General features: G+C 34.9%; 2 protein-coding genes across 6 annotated transcripts; both read right to left on the reverse strand.

Annotated features, from left to right (window-relative positions):
• Positions 1–378: 378 nt before the first annotated feature.
• LOC114267820 (MACPF domain-containing protein At4g24290) lies at positions 379–9802 on the reverse strand. The gene is made up of 7 exons (XM_028208895.2): positions 9174–9802; positions 5524–5762; positions 4762–4963; positions 4599–4676; positions 4342–4525; positions 3673–3839; positions 379–1257 (listed from the first exon to the last, which is right to left on the reverse strand). The coding sequence occupies exons 1-7, from the start codon at positions 9435–9437 to the stop codon at positions 538–540; spliced, it is 1854 nt and encodes a 617-aa protein (XP_028064696.2). The 5' UTR covers positions 9438–9802; the 3' UTR covers positions 379–537.
• Positions 9803–12591: 2789 nt separating this feature from the next.
• On the reverse strand, positions 12592–19693 carry LOC114267819 (4-hydroxy-tetrahydrodipicolinate reductase 2, chloroplastic). 5 transcript variants are annotated; one of them, XR_014333352.1, is made up of 10 exons: positions 18733–19693; positions 18058–18230; positions 16570–16807; positions 16040–16173; positions 15862–15936; positions 15288–15389; positions 14899–15008; positions 13879–14154; positions 13138–13225; positions 12592–12823 (listed from the first exon to the last, which is right to left on the reverse strand). XR_014333352.1 is itself a non-coding variant. In XM_028208891.2 (9 exons), the coding sequence occupies exons 2-9, from the start codon at positions 18220–18222 to the stop codon at positions 12755–12757; spliced, it is 981 nt and encodes a 326-aa protein (XP_028064692.2). In that variant the 5' UTR covers positions 18223–18230; positions 18733–19693; the 3' UTR covers positions 12592–12754. The 5 variants fall into 5 exon arrangements, 2 of the variants coding, with proteins under 2 accessions (XP_028064692.2, XP_028064691.2); XR_014333351.1 differs by having other exon boundaries at positions 13942–14154; positions 18058–18225; positions 18733–19666; XR_014333349.1 differs by having other exon boundaries at positions 18058–18225; positions 18733–19666.
• Positions 19694–19897: the final 204 nt, after the last annotated feature.

Genomic DNA, 19897 nt, shown 5'->3' on the forward strand with positions numbered 1-19897 from the left:
AGCTTTTTAATTTTTATAATGACTTTTATACTAATATATTAAGTTGTTAAACGAATCCTAAAATAGTCTTAAAAAAAATTAACAAGCTTAAAAATTATTCGTAAACTTAGTCCTCTATGCACAATTAATGATTTTTTTTTCGTTTTTTTTTTTTTTTTTTTTTGGAGGGGGGTGTAATTACAGTTCTATCCCTTAATCAAATTACCATATTGGATAAAAACATTAAAATTTAAATTAATTTAATTTTTATATATTAACTCTCCAAAATAGACTCCTAAAAGACACTTTCCCAAAAAATTTGCTGGATTTTTTTTGACGGTGAATTGCAAAACAGTCAAAAACACCGCCCCCGGGGGGGGGGGGGGGGGTTATTTAACATTAGCAGGAAAAGTAATTTTGCTGATATACTAAACAATGACGATGTTCACCATGAAATTACATTAAATGTGAAAAGCGAAAAAAATTATAATAATTAAATAAACAAAATGCCAAATAAAATGATCTAAAACCACACTCATTCCGTATGTACAATCACAACTATGGTTCCTGTGCTTCATAATCCAACAAAGCAAACTTCACATTCAAACCAATCTTACCACCCTCTGTCACCAGCTTCGCAGCCGATACCAACCAATGCCCCGGAGCGTCATGTGGGCCCCGAACAACCTCTGCCGTATCGACGTATTTAAGTAGCTTTCCAGCACGTACTGGCATAGGCGGTCCATCTGGGTACACACCGGAATTCAGAGCTGCCGGAAGCTGTTTTGGAGCATCGGAAACCGTCCGTTGAGTGAACGTGAAAGTTGTGCTAAGATTCATGAGGAGACTAGACTTGCGGTTTCCTACCGGTGCAGCAGCCCACTCTGTTTTCCGAATGGTGCAGTTAGGTAGGTGGGTGAAGAGCAATCGGAGGTGAAGAACCGACTTTGGCCACTTTCCTTTACTGATTAGTTGTGCACCAGTTACTATGAAAACACCGGGATGTTCGCCTTGTATCCAGTTGGGGTCGTGTTTAACTACCGATGAGCATACATTAGAGTATCGCTTCCATTTCACGGGTTCTAAGAATTGGTTACTCAACTCGTAGTCATCAGTACCACGCCATTGACACGGCCGGCATGTCGAGGGATTGGCTAATGTAAATGTCACAATATTTGGAATGCTTGAGAGATGTTGTACGTGTATTGCCAAATGGTTGCTTTTCTTCCCTTCCAAGTACAAGCGCAGGCCAATAACTGGTTTCTGACTAGTTGAAACCTGAAAGGGTCACAAGATTTGAGTTTTTAAACAGAACTTAATGTAATTGTATATTAGCAATCTTAAACAAAGTTATGAATATTGTACCAGTCTACGAAGCACAGATACGAACAAAGGGCATAGAAATTCTCAAACAATTAGAATATGGACACAGCAAGAACACACAAAAACATATTATGTATATATGTTTGTGTGTGTGTGTGTGTGAATATATGAATATAAATTTAGGATGGATAGATATGAGAGACATCAATGCGTATGTGGATGTATTTTTAATTTTTTCCTACCTTTCACTCCAAACAAGTTCTCTTAAATTTAAAAAGCATAAAATAAAATAAAATAATGCCTTGGAGTGTGTCCAAACACAAGACATGCATATCTCTAAAGTGCTCCCAACGTGTCCAACAAAAAATAATGAGTAAAAAAATTGACAGATCATGTGGTATGTCGAACATGTGTTGTGTCGGACATGGACATGGACATGGACATGGACATGACACCTATTTTGAAGTGTTAGTACTTTCTTAGATAACAACCATGGTTACCATTTTTGTTATCGGTATGGTATAAACAAATACCAATATAATTTTGAATAGCGTTCCGAATTTATCATTATAAAAATTATATATTTATAAGATACATATTAATTATGGTATACTTCATTAATGTACAATAGTAAATTATAGCGATGTTTATGAAGACCATATTTAAAAAAAATAAAAATAAAAACCATAAAACGTAAAACCCATTATACATTTTTTTTCTTTTAAAAAATTAGAATTCATCTTCAATATTGCAAGATTATTTGTAGCTATATCAAGCTTTGTCATATGATTTACATACACAAAATTTGCCGCATACATGAAACATATCTAAAAAGTAGGAAACCTCTCTCTTTCACACATGCACCCCTCCCTCACTGCCAAACCCGTATGTTCAAAAAATGCATGAATTTTCCCGATACAACTAGAATAGTGTGATACAAGCTGAAAATTTAGTCAGAAGTAATCAATATATTTTACCAGTATTTTGTTAAAACGGTATATTTTGGCTGGTACCGGTACATGACGTTATTCACAACTTTGGCTTGCACATGCATAAAAATAAACTTGCCACCACCTAATCAAACTATCAATGGTAAGTATCTAAAAAGCACGGACACTTCTAAGAAGCTTCATGTCTGTACTGAGGATGGCAGTTATTCGGTGCATTGGTTGAGAGCCTCCTTTGGACATTCAGTGTGGAGTCTTTTTAAGTCTCCTTGGTGGGTTTTAGGGGTTCTCTTTCCCTCCGTCTTTGGTGGTCTTCTTTGTTTGTTATGTTAAGCATGGAAAAATCTTTACAATTGATAACTTGATAAAAAGAAGGCAGGTGCATGTTAATTGGTATTGTATGTGCAAATGCAAACATGATGGAGAATCAGTTAGCCATCTTCTTATACGTTGTGAAGTTGTTTGAGAGTTCTGGTCTTTGATCCTCATCATGTTTGGTATTGATTGTGTGTTTCCTAAGAAACTGGAGGAGCTTCTATATTCTTGGAGAGAAGCTCGTGTGGAAGGAGGAGGAAGAGGGCCTGGGAGTTGGTTCTGTTGGCAACAATGTGGATTGTGTGGAGCGCAAGGAATAGGCAAACTTTCGCTGGGAAAGAGGACTCAATTTTGAGGTTAAAGAGTAAATTTCTTTACTGTACAGTTGCCTGTCCGGGACAATTACTTCATCTTTGAACCTATATTTACACTTTGTTAAACCCTTTAAATAGGTGTTTTGATGTATAGATGGTTTAGACACTTATATGCTGATAGCACCCCTTTAGTGCCTATTTTAATGCAAATTTTATACTCATCAAAAAAATGTACAAACTCTTGCCATAAATGATTTTTACTCAATTATATGTAAGCGTATGAACATTATTAACATAGAATCTAATAACCAAGGCTTCCAGAGGTTCTTGTAACACTAGGTTTCTTATAAATGAATTTCAATGGAAATACAATTATCTCTTTCTCTTTTTATCTATTTTTATTACTTAAATACTTTTTTTTCTTGTTTTCCATTTGTTTAATATTGGTAAAGCAGGGAAACCTCATGTCCATATTGAGACTTAAAACCTGCACCTTCTCAATTGGAAGAGACGGGAAATTCCATGTCAAGCAAATAGGTAGTGACAACCTTTCTTTTGCTTAGCTATGTAACCTGAAGCATTTAGAAACTTTGTAATTTTTCTTTTGCATTCTCTCTCTTTTTCATAGAGAGTAAAGAAAACAATATGAAACAAAAGAATAACAAAAAAATGTTCCTATTTGTATAAACAATTACGCACAAGTTATAAGCTTGCCACTAACCTGCATCCATAAAACTAAAATGTGTGTGCATGTGTGTGTTAAGAGATGCCCAAGAAAGGAGACGAGAGAGAACCTGGGTGGAGCTGATATGAATTTTGGGCCCCATGAATCTGAATTGCAGTCTAGGGCAAGACGCCTTTCTTCTTTGATGCCCAAGAGGAAGCTCACAGAACAAAGGTGCCCATTGCCTAGGAACTTGGAACTCCAAGAAGTACTGCAGATCCTCTGGAGCAGGCTTATCTGACAAGAGAGTCATTTATCAAAGACCTAGCATCTCTCCCTCTCTCTATATAACTCAGAAATAGCATGAGCATGAGCAGAAAGGAAAAAATAATAATAAAATATTGCCCAGAAACTAATCCTCAAAGGTGCTAAAGATGGCTACATGGCCAACTGGACATAAGACTCTAAAAAATTAAGATGTCAAAACAATCTTTCATTTCACCAATTAAAAATGAAATTTGGAATTTCCATTTCCAATCAAAGGCAACCTGAATGAGTTTCCTTTTTTGCCTTTCATCATATCATCCAAGCATAACAATCATTTTCTAATATTTTTCGTAAGCCACACACATTCTCTACCATTTTAATATTTTTTCCACAAAAAATTTACTAAAAATACTAATTTACACAAGTGGAAGGAAACCTGGATGATAATAATGTCGTGACTCGTGAGAAAATAATTAGATACAGACAATAACCACAAAAATTAACTGACTATATTGCTGGGGGAAATACTTACAGCGAAGATACAAGTTGATTGCATGACTGAGATAGCCACTTCCTGGAACCCCAATAAGGAGAGAAGTAATGGGTACAAATTTAAAGAGAATTGCCTCTGGATTAGCAGTCACTGTCTGAAGCCACTTTGAGTGGCTCTGTGAAAACACATCCCCTCCTCTTTTTGACCAAATAATAGTAAGACCCTGTTCCAAAGCAGATCACGGATTCACAGCCTGCAATTTTTTATTTAGAATTTTTAAGTATGTCATGACTTACCTCCTTGCCTGATGTTTCTGTAATACTTGTAAACTGCATGGTGTGGGACTGCAACATCCGTTTAAAGACCTCGGGAACCTAAATGGATGGATGACACGAATTAATTGCATACGTGACTGAGACAATCTAATAGGGGCCAAGTGGTAATATATATTAAAATAACCTTCTGTTTTCCATCCCTTGTTTTCTTCTCTAGCAAAGAAGGACTAGTTCCATCTGAAAATAGACAATCTCCAAGATCCTCCAAATATCCCTTAAGTTCAGCGGGAGGAATTGTCGATGAAGGCTTTTGTTTTACACAAAGTAAATCTTGACCCCCAACTGCCATCCCTACAATTATGTGAGTTCCATAAGTCTGGATAAACCTGCCAAATAAAACCTAATCAATATTGTACACCATATCAACTGCAGATTACAGAATTATATATGGGGTCACCTAGCCTAAGAAAAAAAAAGAGTCAATCCCTAGACAGACAGAACATCCAAGAAAATTGGTCCTAGAATTCTCCCACGACCCTTATTTCCAAAACACAAGATAGCAACTTGGAGACACAAAATAAGTTCACACTATCGAAACGAAAAAGAAAAATTCTATTTTTCTTTCATTTTTTGGGAAATTCACCAAGTAGCATGGACACTTCCACAGAGGAGCTGTGTTTGTGTTGGGCATACGGCATACCACTGATAGTACTTATCAGAAACAAACAAAAACATAGACACTTCTCATATAATGTGTCCATAATTTGAATTTAAATGTCACAACTTTGACACTTCTCAGACACTCACTGGAAGCATAGCCTATAAAGGTCAAGCATGCCAGGGGAAGGAATACTTCAAAATTGGGGGGAAAACATGTACAAAAAAATAGATATAATAAGGCCCTGCTAATGTCAAAATATTTAATGCATTAAAATAGAGAAACCACCTAGAGAGTGATGCTGGATTCCAATGAGATGGAACAGATTTCTTCACTTTGTCTTGGAGTACTAGTGGAGACGCTGTTAGGTGTAAACAGTATAGTGAGATGAAAAAACCATCAAAAGCGAGATATTTGGCATCTGAGGCATCAGTCAACCAGGCTCCAGTTAAATCGAAGATAGCATTAAGATAGCCTGAAGGGACTTTTCCTTGGACTGAAGATTTCTGATTCAGCAACTCCGACATCTGCAAAGAGATAATTATATGAAGAAAAAAAACAAACAAACAAATTAACAAAATAGACTTTAGAGAAGAATGAAACCTAGAGCATATTAGGGTTTATTTTCTCAAAGTATCATTCCATGTTAAAAAATGCATGTTTAGGCTTAAAACACTAAAAATGTACTCTTACAATGTTTACAAGCACTGCAATATATTTGTTGTAAATTTTGGCCAACCTTGAAAAAATGGAAAAAAAAATGGTTCAGTGTAGATAAAATGGGGAAAATATAATTTTTGGATAGCTTGTAATTCAATATAGTGATATTTGAAAGATGTAACAATTTGAAGTTGTTTTGGATTTATTATGAATTTTTGAAGTTGAGTTAACTTGCTAGTTTTACTAGTTTGTGTATTTTTAATCCTATTTTATGCCCTAGTGGCTTAGAAGTATGTTCATTATGTTTAAATTTAATTCGGAATATTGGGGGGCTAAAATGGTGATTTTGACCACCGCTAAAAGTAAAATGGTAATTTGGGGCATAGGGTAAAATGGCCATTTTAACACTAGTTAATTTGATAATTTGAGCACATGGTCAAATTGATGATTTAACCCTTAGAGCATAATAGTTGATTTGACAAAATGGATATTATGGTAATTTTGACTAACAATTGAAAGTTGAACATAAGGGGTGACCACTGGTTCAATAGTAAAACATTTGCCTAATAACCTTGAGGTTATGGGTTCAAGACACGGGACAATCACTTTATGCACTATGCCAAGGGTTAAGTGTATACTCAATCTTTCCCCCTCCCAAACATACATTCATGTGTACTAATTGGATATTGTGTGAAATGAGATGAGAAAATACTTCAGTATGAAAGTGTGGAAATGTTTTAGTGTAGAAAAATAAAAAGTGTTCATCTTATAAGCATTGTTGTCAAATAGTCAATCGTTTTGCTGAAATAGTGAATCGTGAATCATGTTGAATCATGAATCGTACAATTCACTTTATTTAATGTCATATATAATTCCATATATTTATATATAAAAAAAAAAAATTACACACCGTGTTTAAAATAAAGCAAATTATCAATATGACTAATTACACAAATGTATATACATATAAAATCATGTATATCAATATAACTAATTAATCTATTCTATATATCTTCATAATTTGGCGAAAACAATGTTGTTTCATGCATTATGTAAACAAAAATAGAAATAGAACCGAATTGCAGTGAATTGTGTGAATCGCAATGAATCATAAATTGAATCGTACGATTCACTCAGTTTTTAATTCAACAAAACAATTTGAATCATTTTTGTTAAAACTTGTATTGAATCGTATGAATGGAATAGTGAGTCGTAAGATTCTAATAGCCATGCTTATAAGTGTTTCAAAACATAGTTAGTATGAATAAGTTGCATTTCAAAAAATATAGAACATTGTTACTATGAAGAGATTCATCACATAAATCGTGTTTGGATGGTTGAAGAAGTATCGCTAAAGTGTCTGAGAAGTGTTTATAAAGTACCCAACATTATGAATTTACGTTTTTAATTAACACAAGTTGAAGAAGTGTCAGACACTCTTTTAAGCATGTTCACAAAGTATTGTGTCTTACACACCTCCTTTATAGAAGTGCTTGTGCTTCTCAGGCCCAATACTTTATAAGATAATGTTCGGGCCAGTGTTATTAAAAGCGATAGGTGCACCAAGGCACCAAGGTCTCCTGGGACCTAGGCTCAAGGCGCAAGGAGGGGAGCAGGCTTCACCGAAGTGAGACACACCTTGTACGGAAAAAAATATATAATTTAATATAAGTAAATAATTTAGGATTCAATATAAACAAAAAAATATTAAACATTTAGTGTTTTTTGAAGATTAGGAATTAGGACTTAGGACTTATTTTTCTTCTATCATTGATTTGGGGTTGAATGTCCAACGCATTAGCATCTGTAATAAGAGTAGGGATCTTCTATAGCTGTACCATATTAAATCAATGGTCAAATTTTAAACAAAACCAATAAAAGTAACAATAAAAAAAAACCCTCAAGACGCAAGCCTTGGACCAATCAGGCACCTTATCACGGTCATTTGGCCTGGAACAATACAAGGCACAAACCTTGAGCCTGGACGGGACTTGGGCCTAGGCGCGCCTTATCGAAGTCGCCTGGGCTGGAACACTACAAGGCGCAAACCTTGGGCCTGGATGGGACTCGGCCTAGGCGCACCTTTAATAACACTGGTTCAGGCTATAGCCTAGTGCTGACGTTGAATTGTGATTTGGGCTATAGGCCATATTTTTGGTCCGGTGCACTTGATTAGATGGTATTGATTGTCCACCAGTTAGAGCCCCCGGACTAGTCCAAGGTATTGGAGACTAGTAACCCTCATGTAATAGGGTGAATCTGGTGGATGGGATTGGATACATGTAGGACCATATGTATGTATATCGAAATTTTGGATATTAGTTTGATTATTATTGTGTTGCACCATTTTGCATGCCTACAGAATATTAGGGTTTTTTTTTTTTTTTTTTTTTTTTTTTGGAGTTTTACTTCCTTTATTTAACCAGCGTGGGCTGATTTCGTAGAACTAGGATTCGAATTTAATTAAAGGGAAAAACTGTAATAATCCACAAATGTCATACTTAATTGATATTATTGTATACCATTTCATTTCTATGATCGCCCATGGATGGAAGGTGGGGATCTACCAAAAAGCAACACATTATCTAAGCAGGTTGGTGGTGATGGACCAACATTATTTGGAAGTTACGCAAACATATAAACACCATATTGTTGTAATGATAATGGCCATATGGGAATAGAAGTCTCTAAATTACAGTGATTATCATTAAGAAACAGTCTCAATTCCCATGGAGTAATTTCTTGTGCTGAAACTCAAGCACAATGTTGGTTGTGGTTTCATTCTTTCCGAGCCCCTTTTTTCCCCTCCTTTTTGTCTCCTGTGGGTTTCTTGTGTGCTTCAATCTCAGGCACAAGTTGGTTGTAGCTTTAATTCATTTTTAGTCCTTCCCTTTACCTCTTGTATTTGTTTTTCTTTTGTCTATTTGTGTGTTTATGTGGTTTAGAACCTAGATAAATCAGATACCAAACTAGTAATCAGTTTTGGGAGGTAATGAAATTAGATTTACTTAAAGTTGATTAGATATAGGTTTTCCCAATTGATTGATTTCCAACCAAATTTTTTTTGCTTTTGGGATCCAAACACTGCCTTCCAATTATACTTGCTACCAAATATAATTACACACTAAATATACATTACAAATCCCAAACCACACCATTATGTACTTAAAATCATCAGATCATAATAGAATTTAACACAAAACCCATTATTAAAATCAAATATTCAAAAACAAAAAACAAAAACAAAAAAATAATAGATTGAAATTGAAAATCTTCACCTGATTGAACTCGAGAACATCGGACTTGAATCGAATCCGATCCCCTTTATCGCAGCGAATATCCTCCGACACGCCCCGAATCGTAACCCCACCCGGAATGACAATGTTCCTCGTGTTGGCCTCATCCAAGGCCACCAATCTCCCACCTCCGGGACACCCCTTGGCAAACTTCAACCTGAAATCGCTGGCCAGATCAAACCCTAACCCTAGGGACTCCAAGGCTCTGACCTCGATTGGCACTTCATCAACAGCAGGGAGTGCCATAGATGCCCTCAAAACAGCGTCAGTTTGAGGATGATCATACAGTGAAAGCTCTCAGCTGAAACCAAACTGAGCTAGGGTTTATCAATCTAATCTATGTAGGGACACGGAAGAAGAAGATTGATGAATTGAAGCGTCTCTTCTATTAATGGACGATTTGATTTGACCGAAGGTTTCGTCTGCCGGAGGCGTCTTTGAATTTGACTTCGCCACACAGTGACGTTATCCTGTTGAAAAACAAGCTTCATTTATATATTCATGCACACCATGCCATTTCCATTCATACCACTACTAATTAGGCTTTTTCTCTTCTTTTCTGTTTTTTACATCGGAAGAAAATTTTCTCTGTAAAATTAATAAAAAAAAAATAAGCAAAACTGTAAACACTCATTTAATTATTTTGAAAATTTGGTTAAATGTTGACCTTTTTTTTCTTTTCTTTTTTTTTTAAAAAAAAAATGTGTATAAAATTAAAGTGGTTATGTGATTCAAAATAAGTTAAAAATTGAATTTTCACTTTTAACCACGTTTTCAAATTGAGCCAATGTCTCCACTTATGAGACTATCGTCATCTTTGGTTTGTTATTAAGAAACAAATTTTAGTGAAAAATTTTTAAAATTTTATTTGATTTAGTGATTTTGAAAAAAAAAATTAAAATTATTTTATCTCTCCTACACATCAATGAGATTAACATTTTTCATTATGAGAAATGCTACTATGGCCTAAATTAGGAACTTGACTAAAAACTAACCTATTTTGAATCACATCATTTCTCTATTTTTTTACATATTTTTCTTTTAGAAAAAGTCAAAAAAATCAATTTTTAATCAACTTCCCAAAATAAGCTTATATACACTCTTTTAAAATGGTATACCATGTGCACCTTTTAGGCTTCATTTGGGAATCCAAGTTTAGGGCCTTTTTAGTTATTTTAGTTACAAAAAATAAAATAAATTTTTTAACTCAATAAAATAAAATATCACATTCAACCCGTAATCATTACATTATTTCTCTCACAAAAAAAACCAAAAACCCTACTCAAACAAGGCTTTTTAACCCCAGGCTAAAGTAATCAAAAAAAGTCAAAAAGCCAACTCACTTCCCAAACAAACCCTTAGTTGTACTATTTTCTTCTTTAGTTTTAACTAATTTTCTTCTTTAATTATGACATTATTTTGATTATGATTCATGAGATCTTTGATTATATCTCATATAGTGTTTAGTTATAACTTTTTTTTTTATTTTAATTATGACTTGAAAAATATGAATTCATATCATTTTTTTTAATTATAAAATATATATATATACATAACTTTCCTTTTTTATTTATATATTTTTTTATACATACGGTGGGGGTTGCTGTTCATCAAACACTGCCAAACCCTATTATTCTATTCTCAACCACCCTCATAATATATATATATATATATATATATTATTTAATTCCTATATGATCAAACATGCAATACAAAATTGATGTGTAATATACATGAAGAAAGGGCAGATGGGGGAGGGTGCCCAAGCGTGGACGTTGTTGACTGGTGAAACCTCTCTCTTCTGCTTTTGCTGCTGCTTTTTTTCATTTTATTTCCGCTAGTCAAACATTCCAAACTCAGATATGTTTTTTTTGAACAGTCCAAACTTGAATATTGATTGAAGAACTTACCTACTACACTAACACCCACCTTCTCCTGCGTCATCCATCTGCAATTCTAGACTCATCCTTTTAATCTTTTGAGAGACTAGTCCAATCTAACGACCCTGTTTGATCTTCTTTCCTTTCCTCTTTTTCCAGTGGTTTTTTTTTCTCAATTTTGATCAAATAATTTTTAACATATTTAAGAAATTTCAGTCTAGAAATCCCTAGAATTAAAAAATGTTGAATTGAAAACAATCATAAAAGACAAATAAAGTCTAACAAATTATCTTGATTTAACAACTAATGAAGGCAGAATTTTTTGTGTCAAGTAAAAATAATAAAAATTTGATCGAAAATAACCCAATTTCATACACTTCAGATTTAACAGAAGAGAAGGAAAAAAAACAATTAAATGAAAAAATAAAGGGCACGCTACAAAATGGGATTCAGAATTTAGAAGGATCAACTGAACCGTCACTAATGTATGTGAAGACTCCGTGTGGAGAGCAATAGCAAAACCAAGCCAGATAGGCTTCTCAATGTAGAACGCCCCAAAACCAGTTATCTTATAGTAGACAACTAAAGCAAGCCTACTCAACTAATCTCATAAGTACAGGCCTGTTCCCATCGCAACTAATAGAATAATGTTTCGGACCACAAAAGTAGCAGCTCTAAAGCTACACTAATGAGGTGACAATGCTGTGAGTCCCACATTGATATAATATTCAATAATGCTTGAGACCACTAAAAATAATACCTCTAAATGAAGTGACAGTGGACAGAACCCACTCACTGCTTGTGTCCTTCTTTTTTTTTTTTTTTTTTTTTTTTTTTTTTTTTTTTTTTAGTGCTTGCCAACTTATTAGTGGTGCTTTAAAGCACCACTTTTACTGAGATGTATCATTACCGTATAATATTTTGGCTTAACTATTGTTTTTTGGAAAATGTTCTAGGCCACTAATCCAAGAGCTCTAATAGCTCTAATATTGGTGTAAGTCCCACACGATGGAATGTTTTGGCCTTGTATCTTTTTTTATTTATTTATTTTTTATTACTTTCCAATTTATTAGAGCTATTAGTGCTCCAAAATTAGTGGTACCAATCACTCCTTTTTTTTTTTTGAAAAATGCTTGGGAGCACTAATTAGTGCTCCCACTAATTAGGTGGCAGTGGATCCCGCCATTAATGATGTGATGTTTTGGTCTTGAAGTTGTGTTTTTTTTTGTTTTTTTTTATTTTTTTAATGTATTAGTGTTATTAGTGGTGATATTTTTAGTGGGATGAATCATTGTTGTTTTTTTTTTTAAGTGCCAGCTCAGTAGAGCTCTTTTAGAGCTACTAATCATGGTTGACAGAAAAAAAACTAGTAGACTAGAAAAAAAAACTAGTAGACTAGAGAATAAGTCCTCTGTCCTACTACAGGTGCTGCGACAACCTTTACCAAGTCCGAACAATTATCGACCACCAGATCCGCCGGTCTGTCACTATCTGCTGAGAGAAATTGGGGAGGAACCAAATAGCAGTTGAATCTCATCATCTACACCATTAAGGGGTTAAAACCCCGAACATTTGTTCAGGAAATTCCCTCATAAGCATCATCCATAAAATTCTACTGTTCTGCCCACAAAAATAGAACCTCAATAATCAAAACCATCACTGCAAACAAACAAAACCCAACTGTCATCGCATGTTGCCCTCCCGCAAGACATCAATCATATTGTAGATCCGCTTTTCTGCTTTTGACTGAACCTGCATTCACACATGTTGAATATCAGAGTGATTATAATAGAACGATGACTATGGAGAAACTACAATCACATGACACTAAAAATAGAGCGATATTTATCAATATACATCTGATTAGCCTTTAAAGTTTATGTTTTAGATACTATCACCTTGACTCAAGAAACTGTGATGTTGAAGATTGCAATGAAATTTATTATTTAAATCGCCACAAGTGATATCTCAGCAAGTTCCTTAACCTAATAAATTGTTATGACAATATGCAAAAAGCTAAAGTACCGGTCACTAAAATTCAAGGAGAAACAGAGAAGCTTTAGCACCTTTTGAGAGAGGAAAATTACAGCATCTACAGTACCCTCAGCATACACTGAGCTGCCACAAACATTATGCCGGAACTCAAAGGAAACACTGCAAAAATCAGAATAGAAAACTGTAAGTCCTATGGTTTGGTTTTGATGATTTCAAGAATGCATTGGGTTGCCATGTTTTCATCATGATATATGTTTGCCAATCCTTGATGCACAATTTGTGATTTACATTTGATAAACTTGTGGCTAGAATTTTCAATATCTTTTGATATTAGTTACTGGATGCCTTAATGAAATGATATATAGGATTAATAGATGTTTTCAAAAGTAATCCATAATTATTTGAAAAAGAGAGCTTGAGCTTTAAAATGTTTTATAGTTTTCATTCTCTAATGATTCGGATTCAAAAACTTTAAACACAAATTATTTTATATTTGTTTTGTGCTTAAATGATCTTTATCTAACTTATTTTAGAGTGACACAGAACTTTTACATTGATATGTATTGACTATTTCACAAAAAAGAGAGAGCTTGTGTGTTAAAAATTATGTATCTTCTGCTCTCAAGAGATTAAGCATGAAGAACTCCAAGTATGATATATCATTTTGTGCTTAAAAGATACAACAGTTCTTATTTTTATATCTCAAGTATTTGTATTCAAAAATTGAGTTCTTGTGCATAATCATGTTTTATATTTGATGTAGATTCAAATGATCCGAGAATGAACTTGTTTAATGATGAGTTAATGCTTACATGATTCATTTATGACCTTATTTGAAGTTGGATTTGTGTTTGAACATGTTCTGAAACACCTACAGGTTGAATTTTCAAAGTTGGAACGTTCAGAATCAACCCCATGCTGTTTGATGTTGCTCCCTTTCATCAGAGAATACTTTGGTCAGCAAAGGTGTTGACCCCTTTGGAAAAGTGTTGATATTATTTTCCAAGGAGTGCTGGATTTGTATAGGAAGAGGAAGGTGTCGATCCATTACTATTTAGTGTCGACACTGTAGTCAGAAAATTTCAAACCTGACAGCATAAAACAACTTTTTCAATGGCTCTTTTTTCCATTAAATGCACTCCAACCACTTCCAATAGTCAAGAAGAGATGACAGCTATAGAGGAAGATTTCTACACATCTACAACGAAGAGATCAAGGATTAAAAGAGAAATTCATCAATATCTTTCCAGATTTGAGCCATAACTTCTACATTATTTGTTCTCGAGCTTCATTGTTTATTTCTAGCTCTTTGAGAGCTTATTGTACCAAAGAAGTCTTGTCCTTTCTGTACACTATTTGTAAAAGGCTGTTGAGCCCTTGGGATTGATTGCTCAAGTGTTTGGGAGAAACACTTGGAGAAAGTGAGAACTTTCATGCTGTCTTTTAGAGAAAAACATAACGTTGTTCTGAAGTTATGTTGGGACAAAATCACTTGGTGTAAAGATCAGTAACCAGAAAGCTTGCTAGTTGTTACTATTTTGAAGAATAGTGAAGGAACTAAAGAGGGACATGGGCTTGGGTTAAACCAAAACTACTATAAATCTTGGAGTTTGAATCTCTTCTCTCTACTCTCCCCTTATCTTTCTTTAATGCGTATTGCTTTCATTTCTTTTGAGCACACATCCGTACACTTGCTTATATTTGTTGTGTTGTTTTTTAATTTTTTATTTGTCAAAAGCTATTCAATGCCCATATAAGCTGGAAGGCAGGACCGAAAACGAGTAAAAAATACAAAAACAGAAAGCATAAAAATCAGAAATGAATAACTTTACGTTTGATCGGGTGATGTCAGATGATACAAATGGAATGCATGACGAGATAGATGCTCCTCTGGCACACACATTATCTCCATTTGTTGCTTTGGATCGCGGATTCGTTGTAGCTGATTGAAAATTTTCCAAACATCTTGACAAATAAGCCAGAAATTTAGAAAAAGAGAAGCAGGGGAGTGCAATGAAACGACATAATAGGACATAATTTTTTTATTTTTTTTTTTAAAGAAAAAGATATGCATACACTAATGTTTACTCTGATAACTAAGCAATAAATAAAGAAAAAGGTGGGAAAACAAAGGAAAAGTTGTTGAGCTGCATAAGCCTACTCGAAACCATCATACTAGCCCTACTAAAAACCATGATGCTGTGCTTATCCCCTAGCACACCTTATCCAATTCAAAGGAGACTCCCAGCTTTTTAAAGCATGCAATGACAGCCTTGGCAGTTCCAGACGTGTCCAATTTGCTTGCTTGGTGAGACTCCATCACCTGCAAGATTGAAAATACACAAGATGTCAGTCTAAAGACTCTAAACATCCGCATATAGATTCAAGGCAAAAGTTAGTATTGACTTCTAGATAGATTAAGTAAGTTAGTATTAACTTCTCAACCACAAGTTACCTAAACAAATGGGCTGAACTGTAACCCAAAAACCTAAGTGTTGGATTAAGGCTTTATAAAGTTGATACAATTAGTGCTCTTCATAACAATTTATCAAAAGTGGCATGACTCAATATTCACATCTCCATACCAAAATAGTTAAATAAAAAATTTCTCATAGCTTCTGGCATGCAGGCCACCACAACAAAGATTTGTACTGTTAACATTGCTGATGCCTCTTGGGATATTGAGTAATTATATATGGAAAAATCAAGGCAAAAAGCAAGCAACACTAGATACAGATGAAAAGGAAAAGTAAAACCAAAAAAAAAGAAAAAACATAGAAAAATTTAAAAGTTACCTCCAGGGAATATCCAGAGAAGGCCCCTGGAAATTGCTCAGCCATAATTTCCATTGATGCAAGAAATGCTAAAACCTAATCAAGACCAGCCAATCAAAATTTCAACAAGACAAGGAAAGACAAATTGACAATGTTAAATTATATAAAAGCCAGTATACGGCTACTGAATCTTGATCACCTGTTTTCCCATTTGAGGTGAGATCACAGCATAAACTTTTGAGTCTTCTACAGTTTTATACAACCGCTCCCTGTCTCCACCAGTAGTTCCCATTACAAAGGGCACCCCAACTCTACAATATAACTCTGCATTATCTGAAGATTGCATGATAATAACAAAACCATTAACTAAAAGCTTGCTAATTGGAAATTTCATGATCACTGCTTTATTCCTGAATAAGAAAATTATGCAAGCAACTGGATACATTGGCAGAGGATAAGATAATAATGTCACTCAAATAGCCCCTACCAAATGTACGAAAATTGACCCAGCTTTCCAATATTTACCTCCAATATTTACCTTCAACTTCAATAATTCTAACATCACAAAAAATAACACGGGAAAATATGCACTGCGTTTAATAATTCTAAAATTTGGTCATGGTGGACAGGGCTGTGAGTTCCATGTGTAGCCTCCAAGCCCAGCTATTGAAGTGTACTCCAAACAAAATTTGAGATATTTCTTACATCTAAAGATCCATTCACACTTACCATTCACTGAAGTAGGCACTGTGTAGTCCACCACAATCAAGTTTGGATACTCCTCAAAGGCAGATGTTAAAATGCTTTCTCCTTCAGAAGGACCATACAACTGAATCTCTTTTCCACCCACTTGCACAATTTTCCCAGACTCATTACTTCTGCTAAATGATATAGGAACAAGATGAATTCCTTTCGAAGCAACTGCTTCTATAACTGCCTTCCCCATCTTACCAGTACAACCATTCACCTGTATGAGAATATTGTAACCACAAAACCACAAGATGAATCAATTACACAAAACAAAATGGTAACCAGCCACATAAAAAAGACACAACCTAACCTACATATATGATCACCCTTATCATAGCAAGCATAAAAGATCGATGAAATTTTTTTAACAGCCATTCCAAGAGTGTGAATTTTAATGGACAACATAGTAATCATTAAGGCTTAAAGTAAAATTAATATAGCCAAATAGTGGCAAAGTGGTTTGTGAAAGTGAAACCAGATACAACCCAAGTGATGGATCCCTTGTTAATGTTCACTTTATTGAAAAATTTAATATATATATATATAGAGAGAGAGAGAGAGAGAACATGCTTACCCTTAACCAAGTATGCAGTGAGTATGTCACCATCGCTGACACTGACTGGTAATTAAGAAGGTATTCCATAATGTGCTTACAAGAAAAATTCAAATGTAATTAAGATGGTATTCCACACATCTCTAACCTAATTAATATACACTCACTGACCAAACTCAATGCTCAACTATGGGATTCCTGGGACTAAGCATCAAAGTACTGCACGGTATCCAAATCAGTGCCAATAAGTGTTAGGAGACAAGAGACTGGAGCCCCTTGCCTATAGCCTCCATCCACTTACCAAAATGCAGGCGAAATAGAATGTTACCAAAATGCAGGCAAAATAGAATGTCCTGCTCCTGGTTTACTATCCTACACCATCCTACTTAACTACTCCTTTCATAGCCATCCCCCGTAGCATGGCAGTATTCTGTTGATTCTGTCAATTTGATGCAAAAAATATGTATTTGATCTAAAACTCATTTAATATGGGGAAAATTTTAAAATTTAGAAACTGATTTAAGAAAGACAGGGACAATGACTCAACTCTAACGTTCAAAATCATTTAAAATCTCACATGTTAGAAGAAAAGAAGATATAAGCTACTTCAGCTCAAGCATAACAAGAAAAATCGTATTGTCATTATATGTACTTGGATGATTGCATATGTGCAAGTAATATGCACGCAGCAATACCATTTGTACTGCACTATTATGAACATATATTATTTGATAAATGGAACTCGATTTTCTGGATATATTGAAGTAGTGGGTTTAGCAATTCAATTGCCCTAAACACACTTTGACTGCAAGAGAGTAAAAACATATATATTGAGCAAACAAACATTTTTTAGTGAGACAAAAAACTGAAAATGAACATCCGTTTAAGGGTATAAGAGATTAATGTGTGATTACCAAGATTGGAAGTCCATTGTGTTGGGACACAATTGACAACAATGGAATAGTTGATCTCTGCTTTCTAGAAACATATCTAGCACATCTCCTTCGTTGAAATAATAAGGAGGCACAGTTCTTGAATCCTTGAATGGAAGTTTGAGGCACTTGAACAACAAATGACATAATCTGCACTGATAATGATGATGTTTAGGTCAATGGGAATTAAATTTGAAAACAATGTTAATCATATAGAACTCTTATAACCCCAAAAAATTAAAAATTAAAAGATTCCCCTATGAGTAACAAAACAAAAATAGCGGGGGTTTCACAAAATACAGATTCATCTTTTTCGTAATATTCCTAACCCTATCAACAAAAGAAAAGAATTTAGCTTCTTCACTTCTTTCTCTATTCCTTTTCCAAACATTGTTATTGTATGAAAAAAAATAAAAATGGATTACATAGTAATGTAGTTAGATTGTTTGTGGACATTGTTGTGTTGCTTATACCCAACATAGAAAATGTACCTCAAATTGATTATCATCTACATACCAATAACAAAATATATATACACACACACACACACACATATATATATGAAGCTCAGAATCCATATACAAAAAAACAAACATTGTAGAGAGTAAAAGGGGAAGCTAGCACAGAACGATGAAACAAAAATGTACAGAGAGAAACCTGGAGTGAGAGAGAGTGTAGAATGGTATTCAGAATCAGGCAACTTTGGTTTTTGTTTTCAGCTAAGATTTTTCTACTCGTCTTTCAAACCCTTGCACTTGATAATATGTAACTGTACTTCTTTTGTTGTGAAGCTGCCACGTCAAAAGTGAAATAAATGTAGCGCTGAGATTTGTTTTTGTTCACACCGTTTCCTTACATTTGCTTAGTTCACACCTCACACAAAGTTGAATATTTTGATTTTCTCCCAATACACACCACTAATTTTTTAATAACACCAAATTACACTTACCTACTTTACCAAACCCTAACCCTAGCCACTGCAACCACCAGCCACCACCACTACTCAGCCCTTCTTATTCACGTCGCCGCCCAATCTCTTGCCTCCCTCCTCCAATCGCCCGCCTTTCCTTGGCCTCCCGTCGCATCCTCCCTCTTCTACTTCATCTTTCTCCTTCTTCGGCTTGAACTGCTCATCTATTCTCCACCTTTAGCTGTCGTCACCAATCCTAGCTACTCCCGACTAGTCGGAATCGCAACCCTTAACCCCGCAACCTAACATCCCTATAGCCCTCACCGTCGCAAGGCACCACTGCTACAACCCTACCCAACGCGACCTCCAACTCGCAGCAATAAAGAGAAATCGAGATCCATAGTTGCAGGCGCGAGAGATCGATCAATCGGTCTAAGGTTTCAAGAACTGGAAAGAAGAATAAAAGGGGAGGTAGGGAGGCGTAAAGGGCGCCGTGAGGGGAAATGTGGCGCTGGAGGTGCGGCGGTGGCTATAATTGCAGTGGATGGTGGTGGGGCTGTGTGCAATAAGAAATTAGGGATTAGATTTTGTCCAAAAATGTAATCTTATTTTTAATAAAAATGGTGGGTACAAAGAAAAGAAGTGGTGAGAAAATAGAATTATCTGAATGAGTGTATATATTTTTTGAATAAATTAAAAGTCCGAAGTACCAGAAGTTCAATCTACCTTTAATAGTATACATACATTTTTTTATACTATGTTAACGTATGAAGTTCAACGTCTCCTTTTTCATTGGCTTATTTTAAAGAGTAATGATTCATCCCCCCTTTTCCCCCCACCCCCTTTGACCCCCTCTCTCTCTCATTGGTTACCTTTTCTTTTTCTTTTTCTTTTTTTTCCTGCTCCACCAAT

This window comes from Camellia sinensis, chromosome 6 (assembly GCF_055761805.1).
Source record: "Camellia sinensis isolate YWXY chromosome 6, ASM5576180v1, whole genome shotgun sequence".
In the NCBI taxonomy this organism is placed as follows: Eukaryota; Viridiplantae; Streptophyta; class Magnoliopsida; order Ericales; family Theaceae; genus Camellia; species Camellia sinensis.

Excerpts from the sequence above, each read along its gene's own strand:
- LOC114267820 (XM_028208895.2), bottom strand. The coding sequence starts at position 9,437 with ATGGCACTCCCTGCTGTTGATGAAGTGCCAATCGAGGTCAGAGCCTTG. Across the intron at positions 4,677-4,761 it reads CAAGGGATGGAAAACAGAAG|GTTCCCGAGGTCTTTAAACG; the intron begins GTTATTTTAATA and ends CCATCCATTTAG. Across the intron at positions 4,526-4,598 it reads CAGAAACATCAGGCAAGGAG|GGTCTTACTATTATTTGGTC; the intron begins GTAAGTCATGAC and ends GCTTTGGAACAG.
- LOC114267819 (XM_028208891.2), bottom strand. The coding sequence starts at position 18,222 with ATGTCATTTGTTGTTCAAGTGCCTCAAACTTCCATTCAAGGATTCAAG. Across the intron at positions 15,937-16,039 it reads CACCTCAAATGGGAAAACAG|GTTTTAGCATTTCTTGCATC; the intron begins GTGATCAAGATT and ends GGTCTTGATTAG. Across the intron at positions 15,390-15,861 it reads TCTCTGGATATTCCCTGGAG|GTGATGGAGTCTCACCAAGC; the intron begins GTAACTTTTAAA and ends TCAATCTTGCAG.